The sequence below is a fragment of the Lepidothrix coronata genome, unplaced genomic scaffold, assembly GCF_001604755.1.
Source record: "Lepidothrix coronata isolate B3197 unplaced genomic scaffold, Lepidothrix_coronata-1.0 Scaffold49, whole genome shotgun sequence".
Classification (NCBI taxonomy): Eukaryota; Metazoa; Chordata; class Aves; order Passeriformes; family Pipridae; genus Lepidothrix; species Lepidothrix coronata.
Genome location: NW_016690229.1, coordinates 1,445,849 through 1,462,639, shown reverse-complemented (window position 1 = coordinate 1,462,639; position 16,791 = coordinate 1,445,849). Strand labels below are relative to the sequence as shown.

The 16,791-nt window shown below is 42.0% G+C and overlaps 1 protein-coding gene across 1 annotated transcript; it reads right to left on the bottom strand.

Annotated features, from left to right (window-relative positions):
• Positions 1-6,652: 6,652 nt before the first annotated feature.
• On the bottom strand, positions 6,653-9,766 carry PFDN4 (prefoldin subunit 4). The gene is made up of 4 exons (XM_017815186.1): positions 9,685-9,766; positions 8,548-8,655; positions 7,395-7,538; positions 6,653-7,064 (listed from the first exon to the last, which is right to left on the bottom strand). The coding sequence occupies exons 1-4, from the start codon at positions 9,706-9,708 to the stop codon at positions 6,933-6,935; spliced, it is 408 nt and encodes a 135-aa protein (XP_017670675.1). The 5' UTR covers positions 9,709-9,766; the 3' UTR covers positions 6,653-6,932.
• Positions 9,767-16,791: the final 7,025 nt, after the last annotated feature.

The following is a 16,791-nucleotide window of genomic DNA, read 5'->3' as shown; positions in this document are numbered from 1 at the left end:
CATCTACTTCCAACCCCCTGCCATGGGCAGGGACACCTTCAACTAGACCAGGCTGAACACTTCCAGGGACGGGGCAGCCAAAGCTTCTCTGGGCAACCTGTGCCAGGGCCTCCCCACCCTCACAGGGAACAATTTCTTCCCAATATCCCATCTAACCCTACTCTCTGGCAGTTTGAAGCCATTCCCCCTTGTTCTGTCACTCCAGGCCCTTGGAAATAGTCTCTCTCCATCTTTCCTGTAGCTCTTTCAGGCACAATTAGATCACCCTCAAACTTCTTTCTCCAGGCTGAACAATCCCAACTCTCCCAGCCTTTCCTCCCAGCAGAGCTGCTCCATCCCTCTGATCATCTTGGTGCCTCCTCTGGGCTCTCTCCAACAGCTCCATGTGCTCCCTGTGCTGGTCCCCAGTTATCTTGGCCATGAACAATTTCAGCCCAGGATGGTGAACTCTGCAGTAGAAGAGGGAGATTTCCCTACAACTAATCCCAGCTTCTCCTGAGCCCCTGCTTGTGATTTAGCACAACAAACACAGGCACCCAGATCCCATTTTGGGGCAAATCTCTATAAAATCACAGCAATTCAGCAGCAAGGCCACAAAAAGCTGCTCCTCAGCCCTTCCCTTTTGAGCTCTTTTGCACCTGCTGGGATAATGTTCCTACTTCGTCCTAATTACAGAGAATTAAGTAAAAGCTTTGTCCTTATGCATCTAGGGATGAAGACAGCACTTCAGCAATCTTGCTGCAATTAAATACCAGGCTGGATGTGCATGCTGTAATTAAAACTATGTCTGTTTCCTTAAAACAAATCAGTGTTAATTGGCATTCTAATTGAAAGCCTATTAAATAGAGTGATAAATGCTATCTGAGAGATTATTTAAAATCTTGACACCTACATGATGCTTTACAAAGCTCTCAAAACATTGACTAATTCACCCTTGCAATAGCTGAGGCAGATAAGTAAATACAGCCAGCTAATCTGAGGAGGAGAAAAAGAACTGAATAGGAATTTCATTAATAAAAGATATTTCAGAAGCATGCTGACTTTGGTTCAATGTTCAAAAAACGAGACATTAAGGTGTTTTTATATTCTCACAGCATCCAATCAGAACAAACAGTTCTTGTAGTGGGTCAGAATGCAGTCCAGGAATGCCCTGTGCTCACGATTGTGTCAGAGAGGCCACAAAAGCTTATTTTAATATCCTTCCAGCCCATGCCATTCCTTCAGGAACAATCCATAGTGGGCAAAAGAGAGGTAAGAATAAAACTTGTCTATGGGAATGCTCTCTCTGTGCAGCCCCTCAGCCTGGAGAACTGTTGCCCTTGATTTCCTCAATCGGAGGGATTATTTGTGTGACTTTTATGTAGGATACAAGAAAATATTCAATGACTGAAGATTAATGGTTGGCTTATGCCTTAAAACATTAAATTAATGATAATAGTTGGACTGACCTACATTCTGGTCCTACATTCACCAGATTACAAGAGATTGGTGAAGTTTATGTTTAATTCACTTCCTTCCTCTGGCCTAAAGTGTCTGGTGCCCTCAGGGGTGGCTTAGCAGAGCCAAGTCTAAGAGTCTGGGATCTTTCTCCCTCCTGTCTTGTTCAGTATAAGGAAAGCTCTGCAAGTTATTCCTCTTTGACATCCAACTCAGGGAATTCTTGAGCTAATTCCTAAGCTAACCACCAAGTTACTGCACGTTGCCACAGCAACAGGAATCAGCTGAAACTTCGTGACAATATTAAATAAATCTTTGCTTTCATATAAAATGAAACACAATTTTATTTTATTAGATGTTTGTCATATCAAATCTAATGGCAATGAAATTATGTGTCAAGAAGTTCCAGGCAGTGACAATAAATAAAAGCCGAGCTGATGTGACATTCCTGTGCTGATGTCACCAAGCAGCACCATAAATACACACATTCCTTGGCTGGGAAGGGAAAGCTTCCAAAGTCCAAACTAGATGTACAAAATGCAAAGCACCAGCTCAGTGCCACTGGTTGGGGAGCAATAAAAATAATATCTTAGTTCCAAGTCTCATCTGAGATAAATTTGGCTACCACAGTTCAGTATCATATAGGTAAAATAGTGATTTTTTTTTTTGAGCTTTGTGTGCAATGCAAAGCTGACTATAAATTTGTACTTTTTGCCCTCTAGTTATTTCTTCTTCAAGAGCTTAAAAAAACAAAAAGAAAACAAGAAACCCACAATCAACCAACCCACAATATAGAGTATCATATAACCAATTCTTCATCCCACAATACTTTGTACCTGCAATAATGAGCTGTGAGAAGTGACTGCAGAGGTAAAAATGAGTGTTATAAAACACTCCTTGACTATTCATAAACACCATGATCTCCTCCAGGGCTACATCCCACAGGAATGAACTGTGAGGAGGATAATCTGGGAGAGGGTAACTGCAAAACTTCTGCAACCTCACAGTAACACCCACAAGTTGTTGTACAGCTCCTCTGTACCACTGGAGGGTGGAGACAACAGAAAGGAAAACATCTTCAACTGTAGCTCTGTCAAATTAACACATAAATTAACGAATAAAACAAATTCTACAGTTGATTTTTCTACCACTTTCCTAAATTCAAAGATCACAACTGCAATAAAATGTGTAATTATGACTAAAATTCTCATACAGTGAAGACCATTTTTTCAAAAATGGTGATTTTTAATATTTGTATTTGTCTGCATAGGTGTAAGTAGCAGCATTTTCTGCATAGTGTAAAAATCAACCACTACAAATGTTATGCTGAATATCTCCAACACATCCATTGCTCTTTTCAAGATCTTCAGTCATAACAGTTATTTCTCTCAGGTAGCACATACATGAAAAACACATGAACACTTCTTCAATCCCTACAAGGAGAGTCAAGACTTGTTTAAAATCTTGCCCAGAGGCTGTTTGAGATCACTGACAGATTTAACACCGTTGCTGGGAGACACTTTCAGAAGCAAACTAAAGCTTTTCTGGGTGGACTTTTAACAGCAATATTAAACAACTGGGGGACGAGGAGCTTTCACAACAGAAATGGAAGTTTTATTATTTTCCCCCCAAGTGTTAATAAAAACCAGTCTTGGGTGGAAAACTGCCATCAGTCCTTGGCCATGTGTGTTGAGATTAATAATTTTTATCTGAGTTGATTCACCACTGTTGTTACCCAAAGGCACTCAGGTCTTATATATAAATACATAAAGTGTTGTTGTTCAAAGGCCAGCCCTGACCCATGAGCCTGGTTTAATTCACACTGATGTCCACATACTCTAAATACAATAAAAAAACCCACCCCAAACCTGTAACTTTACCAGAGCATTGTTAAGTCTGGTCTGCACAGTCCTTTTGCTACAGATAACAAGGCAAGAAAATCATCCAAACTTGATATGATGGACTGATGTTCTGTGCTGGAAGGGGTAACACTTGACAGAATGTAAAAATCCACTGAACAATGTTTTCCCTCACTTGTGCTGGGCTGTGTTGACAAAGCAAATGGGGAATTTTCCTCTTGCTGAGGAAATCCTCCCTGGCCACTGTGTTTGGTGCTCTGTGTTCTGTGCAGCCCCATCAGCAGCTAATGTTTAATTACAAAATAATTTGTTTTTCTGCATGACTCATGCAATCTAAATAAAGACAAACTTGGTTGTAAATAATTCCTGTCAGCCCTCATTATGCCTCTATACATCCCTATTTTTTTCTCTTTCATGAATCAGACTATTAGAATAACATTAGATAAATTATCTGAACCACTGACTCACGCAAACCAAACTGCTCAATTCTGTTGCTCCTACAGAAAATATGGCTTCAGTATTCAGAACTCAGGATCTTTTTGCTCCATGAAGTCCTAGTTATTACCACAAAATTATCTGTACTTCAGCTACACACCACTTCCTAAAATGACTGAATAATTATCCACATTTATATTATGGAGTGTAAGGGGATCCAAGGATTTGCTCTACAAAAGTGAAGTGCACTAATGGAGGTTCCACTGGAGAAGGTTATGCTGGAGACCATCAAGTGGAAAATATTTTTATATCAGATGACGAGGTACAGAATCACAAACAAGCCTCTGAAAATACAGTAAGTACAGTAACTGCATCCTACCATGTTTGACAGAGCTTTCACCAACCTGCTTGGAAAAACTGTTGAGTGTCCTCTGCATGAGGCCCTGAAATGAGCTGGATCTCACCAGCTTGGCTGCTTTACCTGCTCTACCTGCTGCAGCCAAGTGCCAGCCCAGCCATGGAGGGCTCTGGGACTTGCAAAACAAAACCACTCCTGAAATTGTGTTTTAATCCAAAGACGGAGCTGAATAGTTCATCAAACACTAAGAGATCCTTGGCCAACACTCTAAATGCCCTCAGATTAAAGTAACAGCACTTTTGTGGCACATTTCAGCTTTCAGGTGCTTTACAAATGTCACTCCCTTGACAATACAGAAGATGACAATAAACTATTTGCATTCTGACAAAGATATTTAAAAATTTATATTGTCAAGTGCAGCTAAATGATTCACGACAAACAGAGTGCACAGAGCATCAGGTTTTCATGGACTTCTATTACCTGACCCAGAGACAAGCAAACACAGGCAGAGTAAAGCAAACATTACAACAGAAAACAGAAATTTCCAGTCTACCAAAAAGTACTTAGAAAGTGGGGTGCCAAACAGAATAAATGCCAACTGAAAAACAACTGAAAATATTCACAAGGGAGGAGAAAGGTTACTGCTGTCAAATACTTTCAAGCAACTGATGTACAATCTGCAAATTAACTTCTACACTGACAATTTATGAGTAAAAAAGTGTTTCCTGCATGTTCTCTTTTACACATATAAAAATATCAAATGATAGCCTAGCACAGTATTTCTGTAAATTACAAAAAATCAGAGGCTAATCTGAAAAATTCTGTTGCACAATTACTTGCCTGACTGGCAAACACAGTTGTCCAAACCATGCAAGGAAACTGGCCACCCCAGGTGCAAAAAGGCACCCACATTTATGAAGTAAGGACTAAGCAAATGGGCCAGAGGCATCACACACATCAAACCCTAAAGAGAGAGACAATAAGGGGATGGTGGCACAAAACAAGACCTCTGGCACTCCCAAAGACACTTTAACAGCCTTCCCTAAACACCAGCACTGGATATATGGAAAATTGCACTTTTAGGAGCAAAGAACAGCAGGAATAATGCCAGCTCTCCACACCTTGCCATGGTTGGGGGGTTGGAACCAGACCATCTTTAAGGTCCCTTCCAACCCAAACCATTCTATGATTTTTCCATAATGAAGCCATATCCATACTGTGGCCTACCTGGAAATCCCAATCCTTTGAAACACCTGCAGAGCTGTGACATGCTCAGAACAGCAGTGCTGGCACAGCAGTCACCCAGCAGGGAATTTTAAACTGGTACCCACCAATTAATGATCTGTGACCCCTGCAGCCAAAGCTTCACTTCACTAAAACCAGCAGTGGCACTCCCAGCCTTGCCAAAAAACCAGCATTCCCAGTTCTTTGATGCCATCTGCTGGGTGCTGCTCGTTATGGACCAAACTCCAGCAGTTTTCACCTGGGAAAAAAACTCTTTCACATTTTCTTGGGTTTATAAAGTGCACTGGATGTTGGATAACACACCAAATTTGCCCCCGAGAGAGCAGCAGAGTTGCCATGGCTGCAACAACCACACTGTAGCTAAGAGGAGCTGAACCATTCACTCAGGAAATAAGGAAAAACTTGGGAGTGTTTCCTGAGGCACAGGCTTGAATTAAAACCACAACATTCACACTGCTTGAAGAGGAGATGCTGCACAACTGACACAGGACTGCTTGGTATTAGTAATTTTATAAAAATGTACTCATCTCATAATCTGATTATTTCTATTAAGAATAGCAGCTGAAGATTAATATTTGGCCAGCTGAATTCTCTGTCCACTGTTTTGGGAAATAGCTTAGAAAGATGATTTAAGTGTGCTAAGATTTAATTTTTAAAAGTCAAGTCATAATGAGCAGGTGGAGAAATACATTAATCAAAGCAGCCAAAAGTCCAAAAGTGAGACAGCACCTTTTTTTTTTAAGGCTGTGAGGAGTCAGCCAATTGAGACATTTAAAATGACATTCAACTCCACCTAGCGATGGAGGTGTAGTTTCAGGGATTGATGCTCACATAGCAACATCACCCAGGAACAATTCTGACATCAATTTGGTCTATAAATGTGGATTTAGAAACTGACTGTTGAGGAAAATTAGAAGGTAAGACTCACTACTGTGACTTACAGCACCTTTTGGGATTCCAAATACAAAGTAGTAAATGACTGAATATGGTGACTCCAAGAGCTTTTCTTCAATATCAGTGTGAGCTTTAAAAAGCCTTTCTTTCTCCTCTGTCAATTTGCTGCCACATTGTGCACCAAGTTATCAGTGTAAACGCTGATCCCTGAGCTGCCTGAGCTAAGACTGAAACACAAAAGATGCATTTAGCAGTTCCAGGAAGGCTGGTAAAACCAGCTAAAGAGCATCACAGCTGAATCCTGCCATGTATATCCCAGAGAAGCCTTTATCAAACAGCCATCACAGTGCAAATCAAAAATTCCCCATTCCTGTTGTCTTCATACTTAAGCATTTTCAGGAGTGGAAAACAAGACCAAGGAAACTACAACACATGCCTGACTTTATTACTTTAATAAACAATGCAAATATTCCAATCTTGATGCTTTACCAACAGGATGAAGCAAAGGCTTTCCTGAACAAATAAATAACTGCAGTAACCAAAATAAGAAAGTTCTCATTAAATATATGGAACCCACGACAGGAAAGTACAAAAGAAAAAACAAAAAGAAAGTGGTGGATTTTTTTTTTCAATGTAATTGAAAACAATGTTATCAAAACATTTAATAAACTAAGGAAAAAATGTATGTTGTATTTAGAAAAGCTTTAACTGTCCTCAGCCTCAAGATTTATGTTGTTTCCAAACTTTGCATAGAGCTGAACTTTGAGGTCAGATAAGACCCTCTGAATTGACTCCACTCGGGACTCCAACGCTTCGATTTCTTCTTGTAAACTTCTCTGTAAGAGAAAAAAACCCCAACCAATTATATAAAAGAGAGTCATGTTTGTCACAACATACAACCAACCAAGAGGTGTCCCTGTGCCAATTCAGTGCCCAGTCAGGCTGCAGAATTTCCTGCTGGGCCAAAGGCTGGGGTGACTTTGTATCTGACAGCCCAGCTGGGATTTACCGTGCACACACAACTCAAATCCTAAATCCTCTCCCCCTCCTCAAATCCCAAATCAAACTTGAGAAAGCCAAAGGTTCACAGGACGGACAGATCACCCCATTGCAGTGCTCAGCACACAGACAGGACAGCCAAGGAGCTCCCGTTTGCCCAGACACACCTTTGCCTCCTCCAGCATCTCCTGTGTCTCCTCCTGGGAATGACTGATGAAGACATCCCCAATCTGGTAGGGTATCAGAAGGGAGTCTGCATCATCCAGCATCATGATGTCATCACAAGCATCTTCCAAGTTCTGAAGTTGTTTCTAATTATCAAGATATAAGAGAGATGCTCCCTTTGTACCAGGTCAAGTGTTTCACTGCACACAGCTGGATAAGGAACACTTATGTCATGCCACCAGTTGGACAAGGAACTCAGTGAGTCTGGATTTGGGGCATAAATCCCACCTACCACCAGAATATCTAATGGAACAGTTCCAGAGCTGTAATTTAGCATCAGTATTAAATTCAGTCCAGTAGAAATTCCTAGTCAATACTCATTATCTGTCATTAATACCATAATTCTGTCTAGGCAAGGGAAGTGCAGCAAATTTAAATTTCAGTAATATCTGATATGCTTTTATTACACAAGATTTTTTTAATTTAGCTAAAGAACAAAAAGAAAAGCACCTAAAATGGCAAATGTTAATTACTTAATTGTAAAAGTAAGATTGCTCAGAGTCCCAGCACCTTAAGCCATCAATGGAACATCAAAATAAAAAGGAACATTTTTACAAGAACATATCAGGCAAAATAATTACAAAGAACATTTCCTGCCAGTAGTAGCAGTTTGTAAATACTCAGTAAAGCTTCTTTGGAAATTCTATGGGTGATGTTGAAGGAAAGTGACTTAATAATGAGAATGATGTATCCTCTCCAGCCCAGCAAAATAAAACCTCTGTGCTCTTAATGACAGTCTGCCAACACATCAAAAGAATGTAACCAACAACTGCTTTTTTGGCTCAAGACAAAATAAATATGAATAATCTCAGGCAGGAAATACTAAGAGCCCTACAAACTGCCACTATAGAGAAATAATGCTTCAAATATGACAGCTCAAGACTTGCAAGAACTGCATGCAGAACAGTTCTAGAGATCTTTATTTCTCGTTAATTCTTTTCCACTTCACCATTCTCTATTTTCAAAGTATCAGAAACCCCATATTAGAATCAAAGCATTACTTCAACTCACAGCAATCCACAGCCCCTATTTTCTGTTACAGCTGAAAACTGATTCAGGGCAATGAAGAACATGTGATATCTGAAGCAAAGATACCTTTTTCACTTCTATTTCTTCTTTCAGCTCTGTGATCCTGCTGGTATTTCTTGCAAATTTATTAATTTTCTGCTGATCTTCAAAGGTGACATTAACATCTTCTGCAGCCTGCAGGGAGGAGAGGGCAAAATGAACACTTCATTTCTTACATTAACTTGGGTCTCACTACCAGATTACTCCTACAAAGCTTCTCAAAAATAGTCTTGCAGCCACTACGTTGTGGCTACACCTGATTCCTTAAAATGCCTCCTGAAGGACATCAAAAATACCCACATTTAGCTGGGTAACACCCAGTTAAAACACCAGCCATCCATGGCATCCTAAAGCCAAAGGTTGTTTCCTGGACAGGGCTGGCAGCTGAACAGGATACTCAGCTCCAAAATCCCTGTAGGAACAGTGTAACACATCCATGGGATCTGTCAGCAACACATTTGATGTGGTTATCTGTGATGGGCCACAGAGGATTTTAACCCCCTGACCTGTGACCACACAGACTTTCCCTGACAGTTCATTTTCTAAACACTTCCAGGGATGGTGACTCCACCACTTTCCTGGGGAGCCCGTTCCAGTGCTCTCTGGAGACCATTTACAAGGGTCTGGAATGACAGGGCGAATGGCTTCAAACTGACAGAGTAGGGTGACATTAGATTTTAGGAAGAAATTGTTCCCTGTGAGGGTGGGGAGGCCCTGGCACAGGGTACCCAGAGAAGCTGTGGCTGCCCCATCCCTGGAAGTGTCCCAGGCCAGGTTGGATGGGGCTTGGAGCAACCTGGGCTAGTGGAAGGTGTCCCTGCCCATGGCAGGGGGTGGAACTGGATGAGTTTAACGTCCCTTCCAACCCAAACCATTCCGTGATTAAGCACCATTTCACTGAATAACTTTTTTCCAATTTACACCCTGACCCTCCCCTTGTTCACAACGAGCCGCACCAGCACAGCCCCCGGAACGCCCTCAAACCCGCGGGGCCAGGGCAGGGACCACCCGAGCCCGGGGCTGTGGGGGCAGAGACAGGCAGCGGAAGGCCTCGGGAAACCCCCGGACGGAGGGAGCGGTCGGGGAAGAACTGAATTCCTCCGGGAAGGGAACAAATCCCAGCGGGAAAGAACCAAATCCCGCCGGGCCCTGTCCCGCACTCACCGCCTTCTTCATGGTGGCCGCCATGTTGGTCGAGCTGAACCACTCACCCTCCGCGCAGAGGGGGAGCTGCGGATTTGGGAAAAAGAAGAAAAGCAAAGAAAAACGCCTGACAGCGGATACTCCGCGAGAGTCGCGTCTTCTCAATTTCTTGCCGCTCTCAGCACGGCAGAATGGCCAGAGGAGCGACGGGGCATGGAATGAATGTGAGCCCATCCCCGGGGCGCTTGGTACGGCCCGGGCGCAGGGGAGGGGCCTCTGCGGGGGGAAAGGGAGAGTTGCGGCCGCCAGGGGGCGCCATGAGACGGGAATGGGATGGGATGGGATGGGATGGGGTGGGGTGGGACAGGATGGGATGGGATGGGATACCCTCCCGTGAACTGCAGTTGAAAGCTCTTAGACTAAGACCCAAAGAAGGTACCTGGGTATGGACAGTCCAGGGCCCTGGATGGTGTAATTTAAAAATGTCTGGCTTTGGAAGAGAGTTTGGAAAGCTGGGGTGTGGCCTCGAGCTCCCTGAGCAGTGTCTGCAGAGAGTTTGGATCTTGCTGTGAGCCAGGACCTGACTGGGGTCAGAGGGTTTGGTCCCAGGCAGTTTGGGTGCTGACCCCAGAGCTGCTGAGAATGTCCTCCAGCAGTCTGGACCCCCAAGACCAAACCATTCCCTGAACACACAGTTTATTACCTTTCTTTCTCCAGCTGAGATTTAAAACCCCAATACCCTGATTTCATGCAATGGTCTGGTTCCCGTTTCTGATCCAGGGGCTGATGCACTTCCCTGCTGTCTGATGACACCCAAAATCACATCTCCCCCCCCTTTCCTAACACCTGAACCATAAATACCTCAGGATGTTATCCAGTGACCATTGCAATGGAAAATGCAGGAATAGAGTGTGTTTGCTCCTGATAGAACCCCTTGCTACTGAGGGAGAACCCAGTCCTGACCCTGCAGGGGAATCCTTGCTCCATAAAACCTCATAAAAGCCCATTCCAAAGGGGATCTGTGGAGAGCAATAAAAGACAACACCCAACAGAGGAATGGGTGTATGTTTTAAAAGTTTATTATTCCTGTGAGAATGGAGAGTTTGGGTTCCTGCTTTATTCCTTATGGAGATGGATCTCATACCAGTGGTGTTCAGCTTCATTTCACAGTAGAGCTGCTTTGGGAGCTCCTTCAGCTTTTGGCTGAATAAATTTAAGAAAGTCACACCTACTGGTGGGAAAGATTGCAGCAGGTTTTACCTTAAAAATTTCAGAAGTAAAAAAATACTCTATAATATAGGAAAATGCTCTACAATATTATATTCTATGATATTTACTGAATGAAAAACTTTGGGGTTTTTGTTGTTTTTTTTTCAGTTCAGAATGACTGCTCATTTCAAAACTCCTGTTACAAACAAGGAGAAAAAACAGAATAGAAAAAAAATCTTGATTTTTGTTGTCCCTCGGGCTGATTGTTGCATTTTATTTTGATGCACCATTTTGCCTTGTTTCCCCAGTGAGGGGAAAAAAAATAATCATGAAAATTCTCCTTAGAGAATTATGTTATCATTAATTTATATAAAACATAAGCCTATTTCTTAGCCTATTTTCTCAGAGAATAAACTCTCATCTCTTTGGTCATTCTCCTACTCTTCCCCAAACCATCTGTCTTCTCCCTTCTCAAAGATCCTCCTAGGAAAGGATAAACCACGGTTATTTCCTCGGGTAGATTAACTGAATTATACATGTCAGGTCTGAGCCAATGCAATTTTCTTCAAGAGAAAAGGAGTGGATTTCGTAAGAATTCGATGACTCGAAGGCTTTGAAAATAAATCTTTTTCTCCCACATGCTCAGGCAGGATTTGTGGGGGGAGCACGTTGCCAAGAGTAACTCACTGGAGCCCTTTCTTATGTAAATAAAAGTGAAAACAGTGCACGAGTGCAAACATCCAGCGGTGGAGTAACATAAACCCACTGAACTCGGTGACCTCATTTCTCTTTCAGTTGCATAAAAGGACTTGCTCTTTCTTGTGCTGGTCCTTGTTGTTGTTGCTGGTGTGGTTGCCTTCACCTCGTGCTCTGGTGGGATCCCTTCCACGCTGTCTGTACCCTCCACACCCCTCATCTCACGTCTCCTTTGTGGTTCTTTGCCACACTTCCACATTCCTCACTTCAGCCTTTTGCAATCCAGCTCGGTGGGAAAGAGTCTCCTCGTGCTCTTTTCTGCCTGAGTTGTTCCAAATGACCAAACTCTTGCCCCCTTTCCCTGAGCCTTCTCATCTTTGAGCACCTTGGAACACCCACATGTCAGTGGTGCTTGTTAACAACAGATGCATTAGAAATGGAGAAAACTTAGTGGAGATGAAGTGGTTGGTTTATCCAGGTTTGGTCTTTATGAAGTGGATCACTTTTAGCAAAAGCCACACAAAATTGTAGCATTTTAATTGTGCCAGTACACGAAAGGAGTGCAGCTTCCCCATCATTTAGGCACAGGGGTGGCAATAGCCTGACATTCCCAATATTAGAGAACCTGACTCACTGTGGAATGAAAGTCCTTGTGTCACAACATCTGTCTGCCCTTCTTGCACCAACATACCAGGGGGAACAGAGGTTCAAGGAACAAAATCCCCTTCTGAGGGTGTTCTTCTTTTCCAAAAGGGCATGTCAGTTCTTAATGATACAACTCCCAAGTGTTTATAGGTCAAGTTCCCCCTCATCTGAAAGTTTTTCGTTGTTTTGTGATCTGAGGGAAGGAAGGCAGATTTTCTCACATTTGTAACCTCGTTCTTTCAAAGAAAGAAAATCCCTCCTGTTTGTCAAAAGCAACATCACCCTTTCACCCTTCAAACCCTCCCCTATGTTCATTTATATCCAGCATTAGTTATTGAATTGCATTAGGTTCCTTCTGCAAAGAATCCCAAAAAAGTTGACCCTCTGTGAGGGAAACTTGTCCTTGCCCTGCCCAGAGTGCTTGGCAGATGGTTCTGCAGAGTCAGCTGGACCTGTGGAGCCAAGGGGAGTTTCTGTTTGTGCCTGAGATGGAAGCTGGAGATTCCCTTTTGCTGGGAAATCCCTTCATGGTTAAGCACATTGAGAGACCTTTACTCCACCTTCATGAACAGCATATTCTGTAAACACAGTGCTTTATAATCCCATAATTCTATCCCAGCAGAACAGTTGTTGTTGCTTCATGTTGGATTTATTTAAAATAAAAGGTAAGAGCTCTCTCTGCAACCCTGCCCTTCCCCACCACTGCTGGGAATATTCCAGAGTCTAAAATATTAGCCCTATATCTCTCTTACTCCACAGTCCATCTTGTTCCATAAATGTTTCTAGTGATGGAACATCTCTCAGTTTTCCAAAAACTTTTTTGTGGCCTGTACTGGAATTCTCTCTGCAGGGCTTTCAGCCGCAACAGCAGTCTTGCCCTTTTTTTTTAATTTGTTTTTTCATCTTCAATGAAAACTGCTCACAAACCACCTGGAATTAGGTCTTCAGTTACACCCATAAAGGTAGAAATAAATTCTTTTTTAAGAGAAGTACTGTCAGTGCCAATTTCTCAGGTCACTAGGTATTTATTAAAAAAGACACCTAAGGAGGAGTAGAGTCCTGTTCCCTCCACAACCATCACCCCACTGGATTCCCTCACCTTAAAGCACAACAAATTTATATGCCACTGAATCCAAAGCTGTTTCTAAACTCTCAGGAATCTGTCAGTAATATGTTCTGTCTGTAGTGTTACTCATCATTTTTAATGTGTACAAGCCCTTTTTTCTCTTTTTTTCCCTCCTTTTTTTCCCCTCTGGATTGGGAAAGTGTTGTCAGAACCACAACAGATTTTGGGAGAAGGGTTTTCCTCAGAGATACATCAGATGTGCTCATTTGCTGCTTTACCAAACAAAGCAATAAATACATAAAATGTTTTCCCAAGGGCAATGTTGCATTCAGTGAATCTGAACTGAAACTCTTCCCCAGCGAGGTCTGTGCCCAGGCACTGGAGCTGAAATAACCAGCTGGATTTCAGACTAAGGCTTTATCTGATGACCCACTGCTGCAGTCTGCTCTAATCCCTCCAAAAGCAACGAACAGGAGGAACCAGGATGTGGCCCAGAGGGTATTGAGTTCAGCCAAGCACAGCCCAAGTGCCTTTTGACTGACTAATGGCAAAGGCAGAGAGAGTTTTCATATTTTCTTAGGGCTCTAATGAAGACAACAGAAGCAAAATGCCCTCAGCTCACAGCAATTCACCAGTTAAAGTTCAAACTCATCTCTTTGGGGTTTTACAGAAGTAATTCTGGATTAATAGTATCTTGTACATATCTGTTAGACCTTTCATCAGACAAGGGTTGTTTCACCCTCCCTCTGCCCTGGGACGAAACAGCAGTGCTCCATAATAGTAAAAAAACATTAAAACCCTTCCTATTTATTTGCCATTTCTGGGAAATTTAGAGACCAGGTGTTAACACCAAATAGTAATCTTGGGCAAGATGATGATAATGCTAATAACTAGGTCTCCTCCCCTCTGAACACTTGCAAAGGACTCAACTGGGATGGTGTCACTCCGAAGGAATTACCTACAAATGGCACAGAAAGTGCTACCAGCAGCTGGGGCTCTGGGTTCTGTTCTAGCTCAGGGGACAGGTGCTGTTTGCTTAGTCACTAAATCCACCTCCTCAACCATCTTTCTCAGTTATTGGCAAGAGTTCCAGATGCTAAATTCATGAGAGCATCACCTATTACCTTGGTATTTCAGGGCAATTTAGAGACCAGAGATTAATACCTGTGAAGCTAATTCTAGGAATATAACACAAAATAACATGAAAGACTATATTCACCCAATTATCCTTTATGAAACTTTGTAACATGTCAGCAGAAGAACAAGAATTATTTACTTTTGTGTGATAAATGTAAGCAAAATGTACAAGAACAACATGGTTGTGTTTTCTTTGACAAACTGGCTGGTAGCATTTCGCTGACATGGGGGTGAGCAAGAAAGAAGAATCTTCTTTCCAAATGCTCGATATGAGATCAGTTTTACCTCAGCAGAAACATCCATCAGATCGAAAGCAAAATGATCTGTGCAAACATGGACTTAATCAACAAATCCAGTAAATTGCATGAGTTTGAGTCTGATTCAAGGGCTTGTATAACCAGCTAAACAAATTCTTTCAGGACTCAGACAACAGCTTGTTTTTACAGGCAATTAGACGGTCCCACAAGGACTAAAAGCTTCAGATTTTAAGCATAGAACTTTATTATGAATTTCAAGTGTTGTTTGAATTAAAGGGATGTTCAGTGTTCCTGCAGTTGAAAGCTTTCCTTGATTTTGACAAACAGATTTTGGTTACCGACTTCCATTGTACTCTTATCAATTCCCATCAAACTGAAAATATTCATAATTTTTCAGTATCATAACACAGTGTTTCTGTAAGCAGACCTAAAATCAAGATTTAATTTCCCAGTGGGGAAAAATCACCAAGAACTCCTATACTCATGGAATCAACGGAATGGTTTGGGTTGAAAGGGACTCCAAAGGTCATCTCGTTCCATCCCCTTCCACGGGCAAGGACACCTTCCAGGTTGCTCCAAGCCCTGTTCAACCTGGCCTTGGACACTTCCAGGGATGGAGCAGATTTTGGCAGTTCACTCCAAATTCCCTCAGTTTCCCCCTGGAAGTGTTGAACACCAGTAAAGAGAACCCAAAACTTCCAGTATTACCCAGGTGGCACATCCTTGAGTGAAATTCCTGCCTCCTGAACACGAACCATAGGAGTTGAAAGATGAAATGTTCTGGCAGATTCCTAAACACTACTGTTTTTTAAAATAAATGTGCCTTGGGGAAGGTGATGAAAGGTTCCAAACTTCTGCCAGTTCTGTCCAAAGAGAAATATTCAGCCTGGGACAGTAATTTGTTCTCACAGCATCTTAATGCACAAATCCCTCACTACCACAACTCACTGCCCTGCTCAAGCAGGACAATATTGCTAAAAGACACAGGACACTGGTAATGCCCAGAGAGTGACTCTAATTTTCACAATCAAATGGAAGAGCCTGACAAGTCCTGAGTATTTCCAAGCTGGCTGTCAGAGCATCTTGTCCTGGATCTCAATTTCCTTGTCCACTTTCTCCCTGAGTCATCCCTTTGTCAGCTCAGCCTCTCCAGGGAATGAAGTGTGTTGGGGGGCATTGCTTGTTCATGTAAAGCAGATGATAAATATTTATTCACAGAAAATATGGTTTAACTTTTTTTCTTTTTTAAGCAAACATTAACTCTGCTTGATTTAAGTCAAGAAGTCTCTTCATTTTCTTGCACCAGGCACTTCTTTAGAGGCTCCCTCAGTAGTTGGATGTTGCAATGTTTATTGCAGAGGTAGATATCTCCAAACAGGTCATGGCCAGCTGGAAGATTCCTTGGCTGCTGGAGTTTGAGCTGTTCATCTACCTCTGTTTTTTTAGATTCCCTCTCTAAGGATTACCTTGGTCTTGGTTTGCTCAGCAGACCTTTATTTCCACACTGCTACTGTCACCTTGAAGAAGTGTAATCATCCAGCATGCAGTGATATCAGAAGGTTTAGTGTTAAAAAGTATCATTTAAGTAAAAATATAATAAAGATTTCTTTTGCTTTCATTTTACAGTGAATGTGAGTAACTTGGAGATCTCAATTTTCAAACATTTCAGTTTCTCTTCTGTAGAAATGGGAATTACTGTACTTTCCCATTTCCTAAGCTGAGGCTAAATTCATCAATATATACAAAACTTAAGATTCTCAGCTGGAAAGAAACACAGAATTAAAAGTGTATAAACAAACACGAAAAAAAAACCTTTCAATAACAAGTAGAGTTTGCAAGTTGCTTTCAATTTGTCTTCCCAGCACTGTGAAATACCTTGTGTGTGACAGAGACTCTCCCTGTATTGTCTACTCATTCTTCTGGGGCACTTCTACATTTTGTAGTATTTTAGAAAACACAAGAGACTTCACAAACATTTTAGAGCCAAATCAGCAAAAAGGTTTTTTCCAACAAGGAGAAAGAGTAGAGGTCAGGAGACAGGAATGGTGTAATATGTCACAGAGCAAACCTCCTGGAATGACAGGTATTAAGAATGAAAATCCACCACCAATCTAAAGC